At 38.3% G+C, this 18,236-nt stretch overlaps 2 protein-coding genes across 2 annotated transcripts in view; one reads left to right on the forward strand and one right to left on the reverse strand.

The window, feature by feature from the left end:
- LOC307022322 (heterogeneous nuclear ribonucleoprotein R) overlaps nt 1–18,236 on the forward strand; it is a 147,840-nt gene that overhangs the window by 82,106 nt on the left and 47,498 nt on the right. The window lies entirely within an intron of this gene.
- Nucleotides 6,071–18,236, reverse strand: part of celf3a (cugbp, Elav-like family member 3a) — a 30,899-nt gene continuing 18,733 nt past the window's right edge. Inside the window, 11 exon segments of the mRNA XM_079653536.1 lie at nt 6,071–6,954; nt 9,420–9,552; nt 10,056–10,199; nt 11,700–11,732; nt 11,735–11,792; nt 11,794–11,816; nt 12,848–12,907; nt 13,154–13,303; nt 15,118–15,322; nt 16,813–16,956; nt 17,608–17,687. Coding sequence (XP_079509662.1) covers nt 9,425–9,552; nt 10,056–10,199; nt 11,700–11,732; nt 11,735–11,792; nt 11,794–11,816; nt 12,848–12,907; nt 13,154–13,303; nt 15,118–15,322; nt 16,813–16,956; nt 17,608–17,687 — 1,025 coding nt within the window. The 3' untranslated portion in view covers nt 6,071–6,954; nt 9,420–9,424.

Below are 18,236 nucleotides of genomic sequence, written 5' to 3' on the forward strand. Positions count from 1 at the left end.
GAACTTTACAAACAGAAAGAACACCTAAGAGTTGGCTTTTTTAGTAATTAAATAACGTTTCATTTATTTGTCCCACATTCTGTACCTGAATTGGGAAAAGAAGATTACACAATTAAATTAAACACACCGTGCGCTTATAATCTCTTGAGCAAGATATCTCCTGATACAACCTACCTATTTAGTTATTATCTATGACCTGTTAAAGAAAACGGGACAAAAACAACTGTGCCATTTTAAATATGTATACATTAATCTTGATGTTAACGACAGCAGGCTTATTCCTGTATAGACCCTTTCAACAAGAAGGCAATAACAGTGCTTTACACAAGACATAAAAAAGATAAGACAAAATGTATTACACAAACAAGGCAATAAAAGGCACGGAGGAGACATTAATATAATGAGGTGAATAAAATGTAAGATAAAGATGTTTGATCCAGTTATATGGAGCATGAACACAGAATGCTTCTTCTCTCAAGTATATTAGCAAGCGAGTAGCTTTAAATCTGGTGAGGGAAATCAGCCGACCTTCTCCAGACGTCCTCAGAGGTCTCAATCTGTACTTTGGGTGTTTTTCTAATTAGGAAACGTTATCATTTAGTTCAAAGCCCCTCAGTGCTTGAGTGCAGCCTCACAGACATTAATGCTGCTTTGTTATTAGAGTGCAGAAACGGCAAAAGCTTCTGACGCTCAATGACCTAGGGTGACATGAGTGTTGTTATCATAGATTGTTTGTCCACAATAGAACTTTTACAATGTGGGGTCATCTGATATTAAAATCTAATCATCAGATTACTGCTCTACCTATGTTTCTGGAGTCATCTTCCTGAGGCTAATCATTTAAGGAGGGACATTCAGGTTGTCACATTTTTCCTGCCAGATCCCTTAATAAAGGCAGTGTGTGAGGCTGGACTTTGACCCGTTTAAAAGCTCAGAATGAATGCACAGTAACTCAAGCAGGCTGCCTTTGTTAGCAGAGGAGTTTCACATCAACAGGATCTCATCACCTTTAAACATCAGCAGTGAAATAAGGCAGTGAAATTTGAGAGTTTATCAGTGTGGGCCTGTCCCCTCTCATGTCATCCTTCAACTCTGACAACACTTTATTTACTCCACCAAACTGTCACTGAGATACACCTGGTGTAAATACTACTTCAAACATACCAGATACTACTTTAGAGTCTGCCTGCGTGTGTAGGATTCCCTCAAGAGGTAACTGGCAGAGGAAGATCAATAGCTGGTAGAATAACAGGTTGCAACTGCTGCGGGCCAAAGTAAACTTTGCATTTCATTTTGTTAGCCAAGATATGTCTACGTATCAGCCACACAGTATGAAATGTCAACAAGTAAGACCAGCAGATTCTCGACTCCATTTATTCTTTTCCGAATTAAACCAGCATGTGCTTACGGTGTGTGAATATTTTTCACTTTTTATTTTATTACATGCAGCTGTGCTCTGGCATTACAGTATAATCTACTACAGTATCATCAATTGCCACGAAACTAGAGAATTCACATACACATCTCCTCTGATCCATGTGATTAGTATAATGTTTTTTCTTTAGTTTGGTATTACACTTCGAGTAAGTTGATTGAGACCAATTTAAAAGTCCCCATTATGTTTCCTTACGAAGCAGATGTTTGTTACACAGAATGCTTTTAGAAGCGGTCATTGTGAACTGTTTGAAAAAAGGGCAGGCACTTAAAAAAAATATATACTTTGCATCTGATTGGAAGAACCACCTGTCAATCAAACATTTTTTATCTGAATCATCTTTTCTGCTGTCAAAATGATTGCGGATTTTACGAGTATTCAGTGGCTGTGCAAAAAGTTCCAAAATACACCGGATCCTACACTTCCCATAAATCGACTCAATAGTGTCTTTTATAGGGCCCCTACTGCATCCTAAATGCTTTTTTATAAACTTGACACCCCCCCAGTTTCCTGTTATTAGGTACTATGAGTCATTTTGAGCATGAGGTGATGTTACTTATTGTTGTGGCAATACCACTTCCTTTGAATGCAGGTGGTGGTAATTCCCCAAGATATGCAAAAATGAACCAGCGAACCGGATTATGGATTAGACGTGGGTGTAAACAATGCAAGTTTCTTAATGTTCATTACTCAAAAATAAGAATGACTTCGGAAAGCTCTTTGAAGAGGCACCGATCAGAAGACATTAGAAAATGCCAAAGGGGGAACGCCCCTTTAAAAAGGGATTTGTGTGGAGTTTCTTTTTTTTTCTTTTTTTAAATGGGTTTTTTTCTTGAATAAAAACCTAAGAGGACAGAGGCTGTTTGACAATGTTTTAGCTGTAAATTCCTTGGAAAATTAGCAGATAAGACTGATTTGAATTGCCTTAGGGACACAATAGACTGACTCATATCAAATAACTCAAACAATGTGAGACAGTCAACGTCCCTCTGTGTGAAGTAGAGCTGGGGGCCTCTGTATTCAGGGCTTTCAACTTCAGGGCGGTTGCCTCACTCTCTAAACAACCGGCCTGAGGAGAGAAGACTGGCAAGATCCTTATCCTCTATAAACTCCTTAAAAAAATGAAAATTAAGTGTTTTCACAAGGTTTATTGTATGATTCCAAATGTATTCGTTGGGTAACTTATTAAAATATATTTCTATACAAAACAATTCTCTGAAGTTTTATATTATCTTACATTGTTTTATTTAACTTTTTCACGTTTAACTCCTTTTTCTCTAATGTTTTTTAATTTTTGTATTGTTGTTTTTCTTGCAATTGTATTCCCTCATGTAAAAGTCCTTAGTAATTTTGTTTTGAAAAGACAAGTGTTATTATTTAAAGTTGAGCAGCTTGTGTCAGTGGCACAGCTCTCTACGCTGTTTGCGTAAACCCTCGCAGCAGGGAGTGGCAGGGTACGCTGCATGCATGGCGCAAGCGGGGAGTCTCCCGGACATAGCGGCACGGACAACCTGATGGAGCTCTGCTCAAGTTTACCAACACATATCTAGCTTACTCAAATGTTATACTTTCTACAGACCGTCACATGTAATTTACACTTTCTTTCACCCGTGTAATAAGAGAAGGCAAGACAGACTATTCTAAGTGACAGTTTACGTTAGAAAACTTTTCCTGCGCATTCATGATTCACACCACAAACGAGATTAATGACGTTTAACAGAAACTCTGCATTTCGTCAGGTGTAGACTTTGTGCTTTGTTGTTTAGCATTGGAGGCTTTTACGACCTTCGTGTTATCAGACTGTTCCTAAACAAACATCCCCGACAAGCGGAGGCCTGTTAGCTAAACTTTGATATGAGAAGGTCCCTTTAACGGCTGAATCCGTGAGTGCTTCAGGTAACGGAAGAGCCTAAAGTTTGATGCGAATACTCCGAACAAACTTCAAATAAAACCTCCCCGGGTGGATGGATCTCCTGATTCTGTCTCAAAGATAGCAACCCACTGTGTGCTTGTCAGAAGTCTTTGGTTTGGAGCTTTAAAAGTAGATCGAGTTGTATGACTTCAACTGTCCATAAGGAAATGTTAGCTAACGGTGCCGCTAACTTACCTCTCCGGTTGTATCAGGCAGGTAATGAGTCTTAAAATGTCTCCTCTCTACCGCAGCTGCTGCACTTCCTCTGGTCCTGTTGAAGCGAGAGGATTTCATGTAGATCTCGCCATCAAAAACGACTTGTTTGGTCTTTGATGAGCTTCAATCCGCCTTCTTTTTTTTTCTTTTTACCTCTCCTCTAACCTGAGATTTGCCACATTCTCCTAAAAAAAAAAAAAAACTGTGTCGCACTTTCTGCCCAAAACTCTTGCCTTTTGGTCGTGATTTTTAAGGTGGTCGAACGATGACCAAAATGTTTATCTTTTCACTTTTGCGTCGGATAAAAGTAGTATGGTGAGCTCAGGCTTGTTTTCCGTTTAGCCGGGTACTTGCATTGGTGAGTTATAGTGGGATATTATGGTAGTATGTCAGGGGGAGGGGGGGATGCTGCTATTTAAAGTGACGTGAGCCTCTGCTCTGTATGAGGAGTGGCTAGTGCCACTGACAACGGTAGAAGAAGTACTCAGATCCTGTACTTAGGTAAAAGTAGAACTACCAGAGTGTTGGGATACCATGTTAAAAGTAAACTCTTGCGGTTATTTAAGTGTTGATTCAATTTCACATCATTAATTCAAATCTGCGAAGTAACTAAAGGTATTAAATGAATGTTGTGAAGTAAAAGTACACTATTTACCTTTTCTATTGGGGTGGAAGTACAAAGCAGCAAAAAATACTCCAATAAAGTAGCCTATTAGTAGGCCTACCTCAACTAATCTATATTTCTCCCAAGGCAAAAACCAAATCTAATCATTGCAATGCAGGGATATATATGCATATGCATATATTTAAAATTGAATGCATTAGGATACTTTTTGGACTTGAAAGACCATTGTGTAAATTAATCATATTATCAAAATCGAGTTAAAAATGTACATACATAAAGGCAAAATAATAATGCAACCCCAATTTCACTGAATTTGTATCTAAAAATATATTAAGACTTGTAAACTTTTAGAACACAAAGAAGGTTTAAAAAAGTATACATTTTATGGTGAACCCTTCAAAGAATAATGTGTGCTTTTTTTAAATATTTGTATATTATTGTGGTTTATTTACTAAATGGGCATGTTATCCAGTTGAGAGAATAAAGTATTTAGTAAACATATCAAGTCATAATGTTGTATGGTGTTCATATATTTGCAGATAGTACTTACAAGTTTGGCCCTTGCTGGTAGAATCAGACACTCACTTCATGTTGCAACCTAAACGCCCTTTAATCCATACATTTATTTTAGTGTCACCGCATGATTAACTCAAGTACAGCATGGGTGCTGAAATAATTCATTGAAATACACCAAATAAATTAGATTAAGTGTGAATTGTTATTAAAACCTCTTGGGTTCTAACTGTAGTTTTCTCTTTGTTAAGGCAAGTTGAAAAGTTGAAAAACGACTTGCCCATCAGAATAGATGCAAAATAAAAAAATGTCATAAGTCAGAATCTATTCAAGGCTGTGAGGCAGGCTTGTGATGTGTGCACGTGCAGCGTTTACAACTTTATTCAGCCTGCTCTACATATTGTTCTTCTTTTTTTCATCCACACCTTTATGTCTTGAAGGTCGATTTCCACGTGATGGACTTTGCATCATTAAATATAAATACACACGTGGCATTTTCCAACCATTGTTTAGTAACTTTTTTTCACTTCTTATTGCACACATGTACTTTGTTGTGTGGTGATATCCAAAGAGTGTTTTACCCACACATTAATGCGTTCCTAAAACTGTCAGATGATGTACTTACTAAGTATTAGTTACTAATATTTCACATTACTTATAGTATCCTTAAGTTACAGTCTTTTTGCTGGAGGGTTTCTCGTTAGATTGCAGCTACAAGGTAAACAGAACAGATGGTATCCCTCATTCTGCTGTCTGTTAGTGGCACTGATCACAGCTCATACACCCAGGCATGCCGGAGGAGGCCTAGGCGTGTTTCGACTCATCTGACCGAACCCAAAAAGCTGTGGCAGTCGTCCTCACTGCATGCCCCTGCTGTGGTTACACACACACACCTCAGCCTTTTCCCTCCTCTTCTTACCTGACCTAGATATTTATGCATGTCATTAATAAATCATGGCTGACGTGGGATTATCAATGACCTAACATGACTGTGCAATTATAATGGACACTGTCTACAGGCTTGCATTTAAAGATTACTTGTATGAATGAATTAAAATGCAACAATAAAAACACTACAATATATTTTTTATTTCCTTCCTGTAAAGCGTTAGTTAAATGCAGTCCAAAACCGGAGGCCAGATGTTCTTTGAAACTTTCCTCAATTCTTCTTCAGGCCTATAGAGAGCACCACACTCCCCTGGATATCTCATTACTGATTCTAACACTGATACAACCTTAGTGTATTCTGTCGTATTTTCAAGCAAAATAAACAAAAAAATACATTTTTGAATCATTACACCCAGAAAAGATGCCAACTTTTGGTAAATAACACGTCGAGAAGCAGACAGTTAAGCAGACTCAAAAAAGATTTCTTCTAAATTGTACTTTATTTTCTTTTAAAGACATATGTTTTAAAACAGCGATTGTAGAGAATAAATAAAGAAACATTATGTTTTTTTTTTTTTACTTCCATAGGTACATTTATGTAATTAAAAACTCTATAATAAGTGTGTTCATTGTCTTGAAGACCACAGGAATCCTCTTTTTTTTTCTTAAATTAAAAAAGAAATTGTCACATCTCCACCCATCCCAACCTCATCAAATTGATTACCAAATAAATTAAACGTAAAAAATCAAGATAGAAAAATTCCCAGCCATTCCTTCTGCTTGATAATTTGAAAAGTAGTGGCAGCAGAGAATCTTAACTTGTGAAGTCTTTAAACTCCATTTTTAATCAAGGTATATACAGTGAGAAATCCAAATCTCTTCCTGTGTAATCTCCCCCTTGTTTTTTTTTAAAATTTACGTATAAATAATAAAACTAACTCTACATAACAATATTACCAATGGTAATCATACAGAATAGTATTTTCTTTTGCCTCCGACTGCAGACTGGCCTTCTGTTAACGCCATGGACCACAAATCACACTATACAGTAGAACCCTGTCAGAAGAATAACATCATGATATGCTTTTTCTTAACATGTAGATCTTGTTGCCGACAATAGAGTATGTACATAATATAAATGAATCCAGCTGTGGAATGATAGGAAATCTGGAGCACTTCTGATATTGAGGATGCGGTCTCTGTAGATTTATTCTGTTGCCGATATTACTGCTGTTGTTTTTGTAAGCGCAATACACGTGATACTGCTTTCGTGAAGTGTTGCTCCTGTGCTATACGGTTGGTCAAACAACCAAAAAAGGCTGGGACATCCCAAGTGGTTTTCTTGATTGAACTCTTAGGTTTTACCTGCAGGTAAAGAGGAAGAGAAGAGAGAAAAGAAGAAGAAAAAGAAGAGAATTAGAAAACAAAAATCTCACAAATCATCATCAAACACACACCCACACACATGTAGGACTTTGGAAGTGGAGTGGTGTCTGCAATACACACTGCTTGCACTGATGCCTCAGGGGAGTTTCATTAATCAACTAGTGTCCATGCAACTCTAATAGTGACAGTCAGCACTGCTGCAAGTGTATGCACGTTCTTAGAAAGTAGTTTGTAATCTCTTTTGGCAGGCAGGCAAATTAATTCAGAACATGCATAGTAGGAATTCTGGTGGGGATGACTATAACGCTTTAGTAACATAACATTTAGTCGAATGATATTCAGAACCAGGTCAATCACTAAACTGCAGTTTCTCACAGAGGATAGTTAAATCCAATCATCCAGCATTTAATTAGTTGAGCGAATAGGGCATCTGCAGCTAAAGAAATGTCAGAGCAGTAAATGTGAATTACTGTCCTTTATTGTTATTGACTACAGTTAAAAACTCTTAACAAGCATTCATTACAAACCCTTAAACTTTGTTCAAACTTGCCTTATTTACTCTACATTTTATTTCTGATTCGAGATACGGTGGTACCATTTCCAAAGAAATTAACATGGCAGAGTATATGAACAAACAAATAAAAGGAAATCTAGGCTATTCTTGTCAGGCACATAATGCAGCCATTACAAATAATAACACATATAGCTTGTATAAACTTCCATATTTGTAAAGGGGTATGGTTTTTTTGTAAAATGTATTGATTTGTTGTTGCAGAGTTGTAAAGAAATTAGAGATAGTTTAGAAATGTTATATACCAGAAGCAGAATAATATAAATAATCTGCTAGGATTTATTTTTGTATTATTCAGGCTTTCATTTCAGTTTACATTTTCAAACTTGGTTATTGGCCTGCAGATACCCTGTGATTAATTAAAATGTTATGTGCTAAGTCAAAAATGTTTTATTTATATTTGAATACCATGAGGTCTTATTTGTGTTATGTATGTTAGCTCTTATAACGTTTATTAATATTATAATGTTTTTGGAAACCCAGAATTCCTACAGAGGAATGCAGTTCCTCAGCCAGCAGCACGTGTCACAGGAACCAAACAGCTTTACCCAAAACCTTCTAAAGTAGGGTTTGTGTCTCTGTGGTACAACACACACACACACACACTGCACACACACACACACACACACCCACACCCACACCCACACCACACACCACACACACACACACACACACACAGTCACTTACACATGAACAATTTTCCACATCTAATCAATACAAAATACTGACACAAATATAAATGCACGCACCTTCTTGTTGCTTAACATACACGCACAAATACCATGTGGTAAACCATTTACAGGGGCACGATCAGTACATTTCCAGTCTCACGAAACCAAACAAAGTTCAGGCACAAAGTCACTTGGAATTGAGTTACAACCAAACAAAAACCCCCACACTCACCGAAAACTACCACACCAACCAACTAAACAAAGGGAATGTGTAAGAATGATAATCTTGACAGACAAAAAGTCAACTAATCAGAAAACAAAAGAAAGGAAATCAATTGTATGTATCCATATTTGATGGACAGCAGGTTGCTTTAGCTCTTAGCATTGAAGCTTTTAGAGAAAAAAAAACACATGTCATGATCATCAGTTGCTTACAGATGCTGAGGTAAATTGACAGTTATTGATCAGTGTTTGCAAGGAATAAAACCAGGACAAAATAATAAGAGGAAACTCACAACGCACCAAACACAGTTCATGGTCGCCACAGTAACCCGCCATGCAGTTTGAGCATGGTGAATCAAGGCAACGGCCCAAAATAAAAATTGCTAATGGCAACCATCACAGGCAATATCGCCACAGCAACCAACACAGGCCAATTAACTTACAACGCAGTGAGAAGGAAGAGGGGGGGAGGTTTTAGCGGTTGCTAGGCAACCGTAGCCATAGCGACGCACGTCTCCACGATATATGTATGGACAGGACAGTCTTGAGAGTGGTGTGATGGTTTTGTTCAGGAAAAATGGCATATGGCACAGCACAAAAACAATAAATGAAAAGTAAAAACAAAAAATTAATGACGAACAGTAGTTGGCATTTAACCCTGCGGCAGAACACTGGTTAGGCAAAAACATTTGAACCCAAGTAAAGAAATCAGCTCCTCAATCGAAGTGTCCTTCTACATGCTGAGCAACAAAAGAAGCAGACGCTTTTACACAATGTATTTCAAACTGATGAGAGCTGCCGCCTCATTAAAGGTAATCTACGGTAGGGTTATTGACTTCTTCATTTCCGCATGAAAGACAGCCGTTTAAGAGCTGACCCCCCCAATTACATCCACTCTGTCTCTTTAACTTCCACATACATTTCAGCTGTCTGTCAATCCCTCCCCGTCGCCTCAAGTGTGTCAATAGACAATAACTCACCTCCTTCAGTAAGGCCTGTTGGCATCCTTGGGCCTCTTCAGCTGCACCTTCAGTCTCTTCATGCCGATCTGGAAGCCGTTCATGGCCTGGATGGCAGTCTGGGCGCTGGAGGGGTTGTCAAAACTTACAAAACCTGAAGAGGAAGAGGAAGAATGAAAGAATGAAGCGTCTATCAATAGCACCATTTATCAAACAAAGTAAAAATATCAAACAGTTTAAAAAGAAGGAAAAATGTAAACGACTGAAATGATTACATGAAAAGGATGACTACATCTAAATGTTGTTTTGACTTGGTTTATGTGATTGATTGATTGATTGATTGATTGATTGATTGATTGATTGATATATAATGGAATAGGGGTAAGACTAGATAAGCATGTTGCATCTTACTACTCCATTTTGGACATGAAATGTAATTTATTTGTCCTATAAGTTCTTGAAAACCTGTTGTATATGTTCACCGTTATACATGGTTTTGTTGTTCTGCTTTTTAAATATACATTTGTTTGTTTTAATGCTCAAACTAAGTACATTTAATTCAATTACATGGGGGAAAAGCTAATATGACATTTACTGTATGGTGAAACTGGTCTTTAAAAGTCTCTAAAATCCACAACAGCCATCACATTCACTCACCAAAGCATTTACTCTGGTTGGTGGCGCGGTCCACAAAGACCTTTGCAGAGATGACGTTTCCGAAGGGCAGGAACATCTGCAGGATCTCAGAGTCGGTGAACTCCTGCGGCAGGTGGTAAATGAAGATGTTGCATCCCTCTGGACCTGGACACAAATAGAGACGAGACGACACAGACATGAGAAGGTTAGGAGGTCAGTGTGGATCAGTTATAGTTAGAGCAGTTATTGTTAGTGGTACAGTCCTAGACTCCTGTGTCTGAGTTATGCTTATATTTTTTATGTCAATTGTTTACGTCTCTTTTATTCAGTATAACACATATATGTATTGTTTCTCATCTTTGACAAATTTCATTTATTGACTTTATTATTTATTTTAGTTTGAATAATAAGGGTTAGATTTAAAAACAAAAAACAATCTCTTTTATATCATGTGAATGGAAATGAGCATGACAACAATATACAGTGAGAATAATTGATTCATATTTAAAACATAAGCAGTTGTTGTACAACATTTTGTGAAATGCATTTATATGTTTTCTTGCTGATATTCAGAGTTGATATCACTATCTTGTCTATGTAGTTCATAATAATAATAATAATAATAATAATAATAATAATAACAATAAGTAAAATAAGTAAAAAGATATCTAAAGGAGCATATTGGATCAAATATGTCAATATAAAACAATTTAAAAATTAAAGCTTAAGAACATAAAAGGTTTGAAAATGAATAAATAAATAAAGTAAAGGAGAGTCAGTAAAATGTGATGTGGAACAGGTGGGTCTTGAGGCATTTCCTAAAAACTGAGAGTGATGCCGAGGTCCGTATGTTCTCTGGAAGCTGATCTCTGATTCCCAGGGAGGAGAAAGCACGGTCTCCCATGGTGACCAGTTTTGTCCGCGGAACAGCCAGGAGATTGGAGCTGGCTGACCTGAGTGTGAATGTTTTCTGGTTAGAAGTTCCTGTAGGTAGTTGGGGCCGGTGTGGTTGATGGCGTTGAAGACCATTATGAGGACTTTGTAGTTGATCCGGTGTGTTACAGGGAGTCAGTGGAGTGAGTGAAGGATGGGGGGTGATGTGCTCTGATTTGCGTGTTTTTGTGAGTATCCGGGCGGCACAATTTTGTACATGTTGTAGTCTCTGAGTGGTTTTTGCTGGAATGCCTGCATAGACATCTAAAGGACGGCACTAACCTGTTATAGCTTTTAAATATGAGAATGTGTTGTTATATCTCATTTCTATACTATTGTACATTGAATAATTTGTGGTTTTTCTTTAATGTTTGGTCAAATAAAACAAAACTAATTTGAGAATACTGTTATTTGTGTCATTTTTAGAAACTAACCAATAATAAAATATGCAAAAGATGACTGGATTGCACAACAATGGGAATAATCATTAGTTTCAGCCATTCGTTGGACCAAGATGAATGCATACTTTGTAGTGTAGATAAATTATATATTTTCAAAGTAAAAGTCAGCTAATGCATTTTCCATATCAGAAGTGCATACAAACCAACATATAGCAGTGTCCTGTATAGTGGTATCTGTTATGTAAAGTGTGTGTGGTTTGTGGTAAATGGGCTGAAACATTGAAAACCACAGGACTGTTCCTCTAAGACACGATTACCTCAGTGACTTTACCTTCTCGCTGCTGCAGCTGCTGCAGCTGCTGCGGTTTTGCTGCGGCTGCTGGGCCAACAGGGTGGGCTGGTGGGGGAACGGCTGTCCCACCAGGGCTGTAGGCAGCGGGGTAGGTTGCTGATGGGAGGAGGAACAGGTGAGCAGAGAGCAGAGGAGAGGCAGGAGAGACACTGCACACTAATCACTTTTTCCTCAAAACAACATCTGACAGAGCTGCATTCCCACCTACTGGTCTGCTAAAACCGGGAGAAGCTTTTGCATTTATTTTGTGGTGTGTGACTCATTCCATAGAGCTGCGAGTTTAAACTATGTAATATATGTGCATGTTTTTACTGTGGATGTAAATTTGTACTTTACACATGCAGTGTTGTTAAGTCGAGAGTGTAAAGGTAATGTAGCTGCATCCCATTATGTTACATAACAATGTTTAGCATTCTGGTTACATGGAAATGGGAGGTTGTTTTTCATTAAGTAACCACAGGAGAAACATGCGTGGTAACAATTATGTACACAACATCACTCAAAATGTCCCTGTCTTTAGTTAATGGCTTTCTTGGTGTATATATAAAGGGTTTTTATAAGCAGACAATTTGTCCCATTTACTATAAATTCAGATTTTTGAATTCTCAATGCTCCTGAGTATTTCTTATTCAAATACCTCTAACAAAACCAATCATCACTCCACATTTAGCAGTCTCTTATCAGATTGCCTAGATATAACACCAGAAATGTATTTGGTAATTCACAACCCAATGTTGCTTTCACACATCCACCCAATGTTTTCTAATTTGTAGTGTTGTCTGCATTTTTCTCTGCACACTTCAAGTCTCCAGCATGTCTGTTGTGTAGATGAAACTGTACTTGAAGTCGTGGATTAAAAACAAAGCCGAAGGTAATTTCTAAGAACTAAAACCAGAAAGGATGGAGTGGTCAAATTTGATGTATTACAGATTTTAATGAGATTTAAAAATATATATTTTCTTGTATGTTCATACATACGTACATGATACTTTACACGGTTTATGCAGCTTTTTTTTTGTGTGGCAGCAGTTCGACAAATATAAAGCATCACATTTTGATAGATAAATGGCAACATATGTCTCTACCTATCTGGGACACATGTTTCCCAGAGTGACAGTGAGGCTCACCTGTGTAGTGCTGCATGCCGGTGTAAGCTTGCTGCATAGGGTCCAGCACCGGACTCTGAGCTGTGGCAGAAAAAAAACACATCGTCACCAGCTGCTTTATGCACACAACAAAATAATCCTGGATGCTATGTGGGGCACATCACCATGCTCCAGATAACATTTAGAGCTCCAAATAAAAGGTAGTGCTTAAATTAAATGTCCTCTTGATTAGATCCTTGTGGATGCACAACAGTAAGCCTGTGAATCTGTGGAGGAAGTCTACATGTTAGTCTTTACTCTCTGCTGTGAAGGATGTGTTGGCTCTACCTTGGTAAGCATGGACCCCGTTGGTGTACAGGGCTTCAGTTGCTGAATGGCCGTTGGGTGGAGCTGGCAAAGAGGCGTAGCTGTTCACGGTGAGGGGGGGAGGCAGAGCAGGAACCGGTGTGCCGGCCATGGAGGGTGGAGTGCTGGCACCTGCAGACATGTCAGCCATTTATTTTTATCCTAACAAAAAATCTACAGCATTAAAGCAGTATTTAAAGCATGACCTAGAGGAGATAAGGACGAGTGAATTATTAAACTTCCCAATCAACATGAAACTACTTGATTTCCATTTGGGATGATTTATTCTTTTAGTCTGGAAGGGGCCTTTGAATAAAGGCACTGAACAAATGAAAGGAGATCAAACAGAATAGCCTGTGTGGGATTTGGTAAAAATTACAGTTTAGAGATATAGTTGTCTTGGGGATCAAGTAATAAATGCCTTAGTCTTAATCTAAGGGTATGCCAGGGTAACCGCAATTGAAGGCTTCCTTTGGTAAATTGTTGGATGAGTTGAAATAAAATAATCATAAACAATTAGCCATCCTAGCAATTTTTTGAAAGTAATCTAAGGGAGGTTGAGGCGGTGTCTTTGCTCAAGCCCTATGAAAAATACCCATATGAAATTATACATCTAATGTTTACATATAAATAACAAAAATGTGCTCCAACAAGAGCTCACAGCCAGACGAGCAGCTTTGTCACGCAGGCTGCCCTTTGGCACAGCGGTGATTTGAGCTACATGCTAGCATCAGCATACTAAATACTCACAATGACAATGCTAATCTGCTGATGTTACAGGGACCCTGTGGAGTGAGTGACCTATTGTAGTGCTATGGAGCATTTAGTTTTTTAATGATGCACGGAAGGAAAGGGATAAACACTCCTGTCAACAGTTTCGCGATATTCCCCTGATCTACAGGTGGCAGTAATGCACAAAGACACACAGAAAATGAGTTGCTACAACTCAACACAGTGACCATTATCACAACTGCTGATGAGCAATAAACACAAATTACAGCTAAGGCTATTTGCTGGTATTTGGTCATGGCACGAGATTAATTAGCTTAGGGATCACCAAAGTTATTACAGGTCATCCTAAGGGGGACATTCATGTCTGGACATTGCTGTTTACAGTTTAATTAGTTTAAAGTTGCTGTTTATGTACATTTTATATTATTCTAAATTGAGGAGTGAGGGGTTGTTTTTCAAACTCAACAGACCAAGGACTTTCAGGACTCAGGTACTAAAGCTATGTTCATACTGCCGGCAAAATTGGCCATTGGGTCACTTTCATACTTTCGTTGAAAATAAACTATATCTTATACAGGTCTGATTATTGCAATGTGACCTCACTGAATAGTGATATCTGATTAATGGATGTATTATAAGACCAGGATACGTCACCGCCACTCAGTTTATTTACTTACTTTGTGACATTGGAGACAAAATCCATTCGCAGCACGAAAGGTATTTTTCCCATAGACCCCCATATAAAGAGGCATCTGTCAAACTGGGAACAGGACACCTTGAACTGCAACTGCAAGGTACACTTTGATTGTTTCTATTTTGAATTTAAGATTCGTTAAAGTGATTGAAAAATCTGTGATTCATCACTTTATAAAGCCTGTTGACCTAGAAGGAGAAACACTGCTGAGCATATTCATATTGTGAAATTATTTAATGCAGGTCAGTTCAGGACCTGACATTGGACACATTTAGGAATAATACAAAATGTTCACATGAATTGAGCACTAATGCTTTCAGGATGGAAGTAGCCTGACTCACTCACAATTTCATGACTTTTCTGAAAGATAACATCTTGACAGATTGAGAAAGAAACTACGAAATAGATGTTTGTTATTTTGTCCTTTGAGGTCCACCTCTCCTTGTGTATCTGTCCTCATATTTCAAGAGGAAATCTAATCAGGGGCCGGCCGGGGCCAGACGTCTCTGCCTCTCATTACCTGAGGAGGGGGTGATGGATGAGATCGGCGTGGCGATGATGCTGTTGGGGTTGAGGGCGGCGAGCTGCTGCATCTGAACCGCCGCCACCGTGGCAACAGGAGAGAGGTAGGCCGACTGAGCCACCAGGGCCTGCTGCTGCATCAACTGGAGGAGGGAGAGGGGGGAGGGTGATTGATAGGAGGGGAGAGAGGGAGTCTGGATATTCTGTATTTAGAAAAGAGCAAAGATTATGTTTAGAGGGATCTGTTTTTAAGACTGTGAATGTTCCCTGAATGTAACCTCAGGCTTGTAAAATAGAGAAACAACACCAGGAGTCTTTAACCTTAACTTTATATGTTTATATAAAGACATTTCTATTATTTTAACTTGTTTTGACCCATATACACCTTTTATTTTACGTCTTTCTAAAATGGACCAACTTTCCGCAAACGGAATTTCCCCCACGATAAAGTTATTCAAATATGGTAAACATGCAGCAAATTGTGAAATGGCTCAACATCCAACATTAAGTCATTGATAAGTGAACATTCCTGCATTTACAGTATATGGCAAATTATATCACAGAAAACAAATGTTTGCAATGTCCAATATATGTCATGCAGCTCTAAGACCGACACATATTTTTCAGATTTCCATTATGAACTAATCATAAACATTAAGCATGTTTATATAATAGCAATGCCTCATGTCTGAGGCTGAAATAGGAGGAAATATATGTGAAAGACACGTTTCTGCACGATGCAACTTCACACACACAGACAAACTGTCCTCGCTCTGTTTTAGCAGACCTGTTCCATGACCTTTATAATCAGTGATTGTGGCCAAATCTATTTATAATTGGTTTTAACATAATGTAGTGTGCTCTGTGTCCGGGCTGTAAGGGGGGACATGATTATATTAAATCCTGCCTGTTTTAACTTTACCTGCACTTTTTTTAGAAATCTATTTTATTTTATGTTTTAGTTCAACGTTTTACTAAAGAGTAGAATGACTCTCATTACTGTAAATTAACACATTCATTAAAGATATTGTCAGGCCTCTTTAAGTATCACAGAGTAAACAACTGTAAATGAGCCAAATCTGGAACCATTTGCAGTAAACGGTCAATTAACAACGAGAGACGTAATGTGGCTTTACATTTTAAATTGCAATTCTTCCAGTTAAACATCAACTTTAATGGTATTTAAACTCTTTTATTAAATCTCAAGAACAAGCTGAGTAAGGTTAGCTTAGACTGATCATTGAGCAGACTTCAAGACGAATATTTATTTACTTTTCGGTCACATCAGCTTTTACTGCACTGCTTCTGCTTAGGTAAAATAGAATGGATTATATCTTCATATATCGCTCTAAAGCTGTTTGCAACAAATCAGTAAAGTAAGAGTAAATAAGTTAAAATAAAGATAATTATATTCTGAGGCCAGCAATAAGAGCAAGATAAAGTAACCTTGATTGTCCAATGTTGATCGAGATGCAGCATATTTGGTGACATGTGTCTCCAAAAAATAAACTCCATAACTCCACAGGCACAATAAATATAAACATAACCTTATATACTCCGTATTTGATTTTAGATAGTATCTAAAATGATATTGACCTTTTAGCAACATTGTTAGGTCAAAAGAAGTAGAGTTTGTCTTTTCTTAAGAATTGTGTCTTTAATGTATTTGTGTGTGTCTGTGTGTGTAACTCACGGCCTGTGTGTAGGCGTTGTAGGCCCCGAGGTGCAGGGTCATGGGGCTGATGACCCCCAGCTGAGAGGCCACCTGCTGCATCCGCCGCAGCCCTCGCTCCTTCTCTGAATCAGCAAACTTCACCACCAGGCTGGACGAGGCACCCTGCGAGGGAAATGGGAATTAAAAACGTTTCAACATAACTCTCGTTGTTTCAGTATCCGATATCATTTAATCACCACGTCCTTGGTTTAAGTTGACCATTTGTCATTGTTTTCCTTTCTTTATCAATTCTGAACTGTCTTCCAAATAAACAAATACACCTAAAATGGTATGAATATATACACTATATATACAGTATATATATATATACCATTGCAGGTGATGGTAAGAAAAGATTATATCATAAAAAATGCCATACTTGAGAGGCTTGAAACCGCATTTTCAGACATCTTTCCATGAAAAAATTACTTTAATGATTTATTGAGTTTCAATATAGTTTTAGCTTCATTTTCTTGTGATTTTTGGATGTTCTGATGAGTCGAATCCTCAGTCTAATTTAGGCAACCTGCACCACAACTATAGACTGTATTTATAAAACACACTGACCTACAGCAGAAAAAACATGACCTGATTTCAAACAGATTTGTCCTCTATGGCGTGTTTGTAGGAGGGGGACAGAAAGGAGAAGTGGTGACTATCAGCTGAGTCACCACGTTGAGTGGCCGTATGACTGGATTTGGAGCATCTAAAAGTGTGTACTGTATTTGAGTAAGGGTGTGTGTGTGTGTGTGTGTGTGTGTGTGTGGCACTCACTGGTAAAGTACGACTCCCATGCAGAGTGTTGATGGCGGCCTGGGCCTCTGCGTTGCTCTGGTACTTTACAAATGCACACCCTACATGAAATGACACACCATTAAACATGGCCTCACACAGACTGACACACACACACACACACACACACACACACACACACACACACACACACACACACACACACACACACACACACACACACACACACACACACACACACACACACACACACACACACACACACACACACACACACACACACACACACACACACACACACACACACACACACACACACACACACACACACACACACAATACAGAAACTACTTCCCTTTAAAAATACATTAGGAGCCGTCTTACATCCAGCGCTTCATCAGTTACCATGGCATCATTAAACATGGTCCACAAAACATTCATTGCTTCATCAATCACAGTCCGTAAACCACCAAACGGATCATTAGCCATGACCCATAAAACCTATTGCACCATTAGTCATGCCTCAAGCAACAAACGCAGAAAAATATAGCATCTGTGTTTGAACTGTCGCTGGACTTTGATTTACATGGCAAGTATCATTAGCATTGTTGTTAGTGACATTATTAATTTGCATTCAAAGGACTGGGAAT

Source organism: Notothenia rossii (genome assembly GCF_949606895.1).
Source record: "Notothenia rossii genome assembly, chromosome: 10".
Lineage (NCBI taxonomy): Eukaryota > Metazoa > Chordata > Actinopteri > Perciformes > Nototheniidae > Notothenia > Notothenia rossii.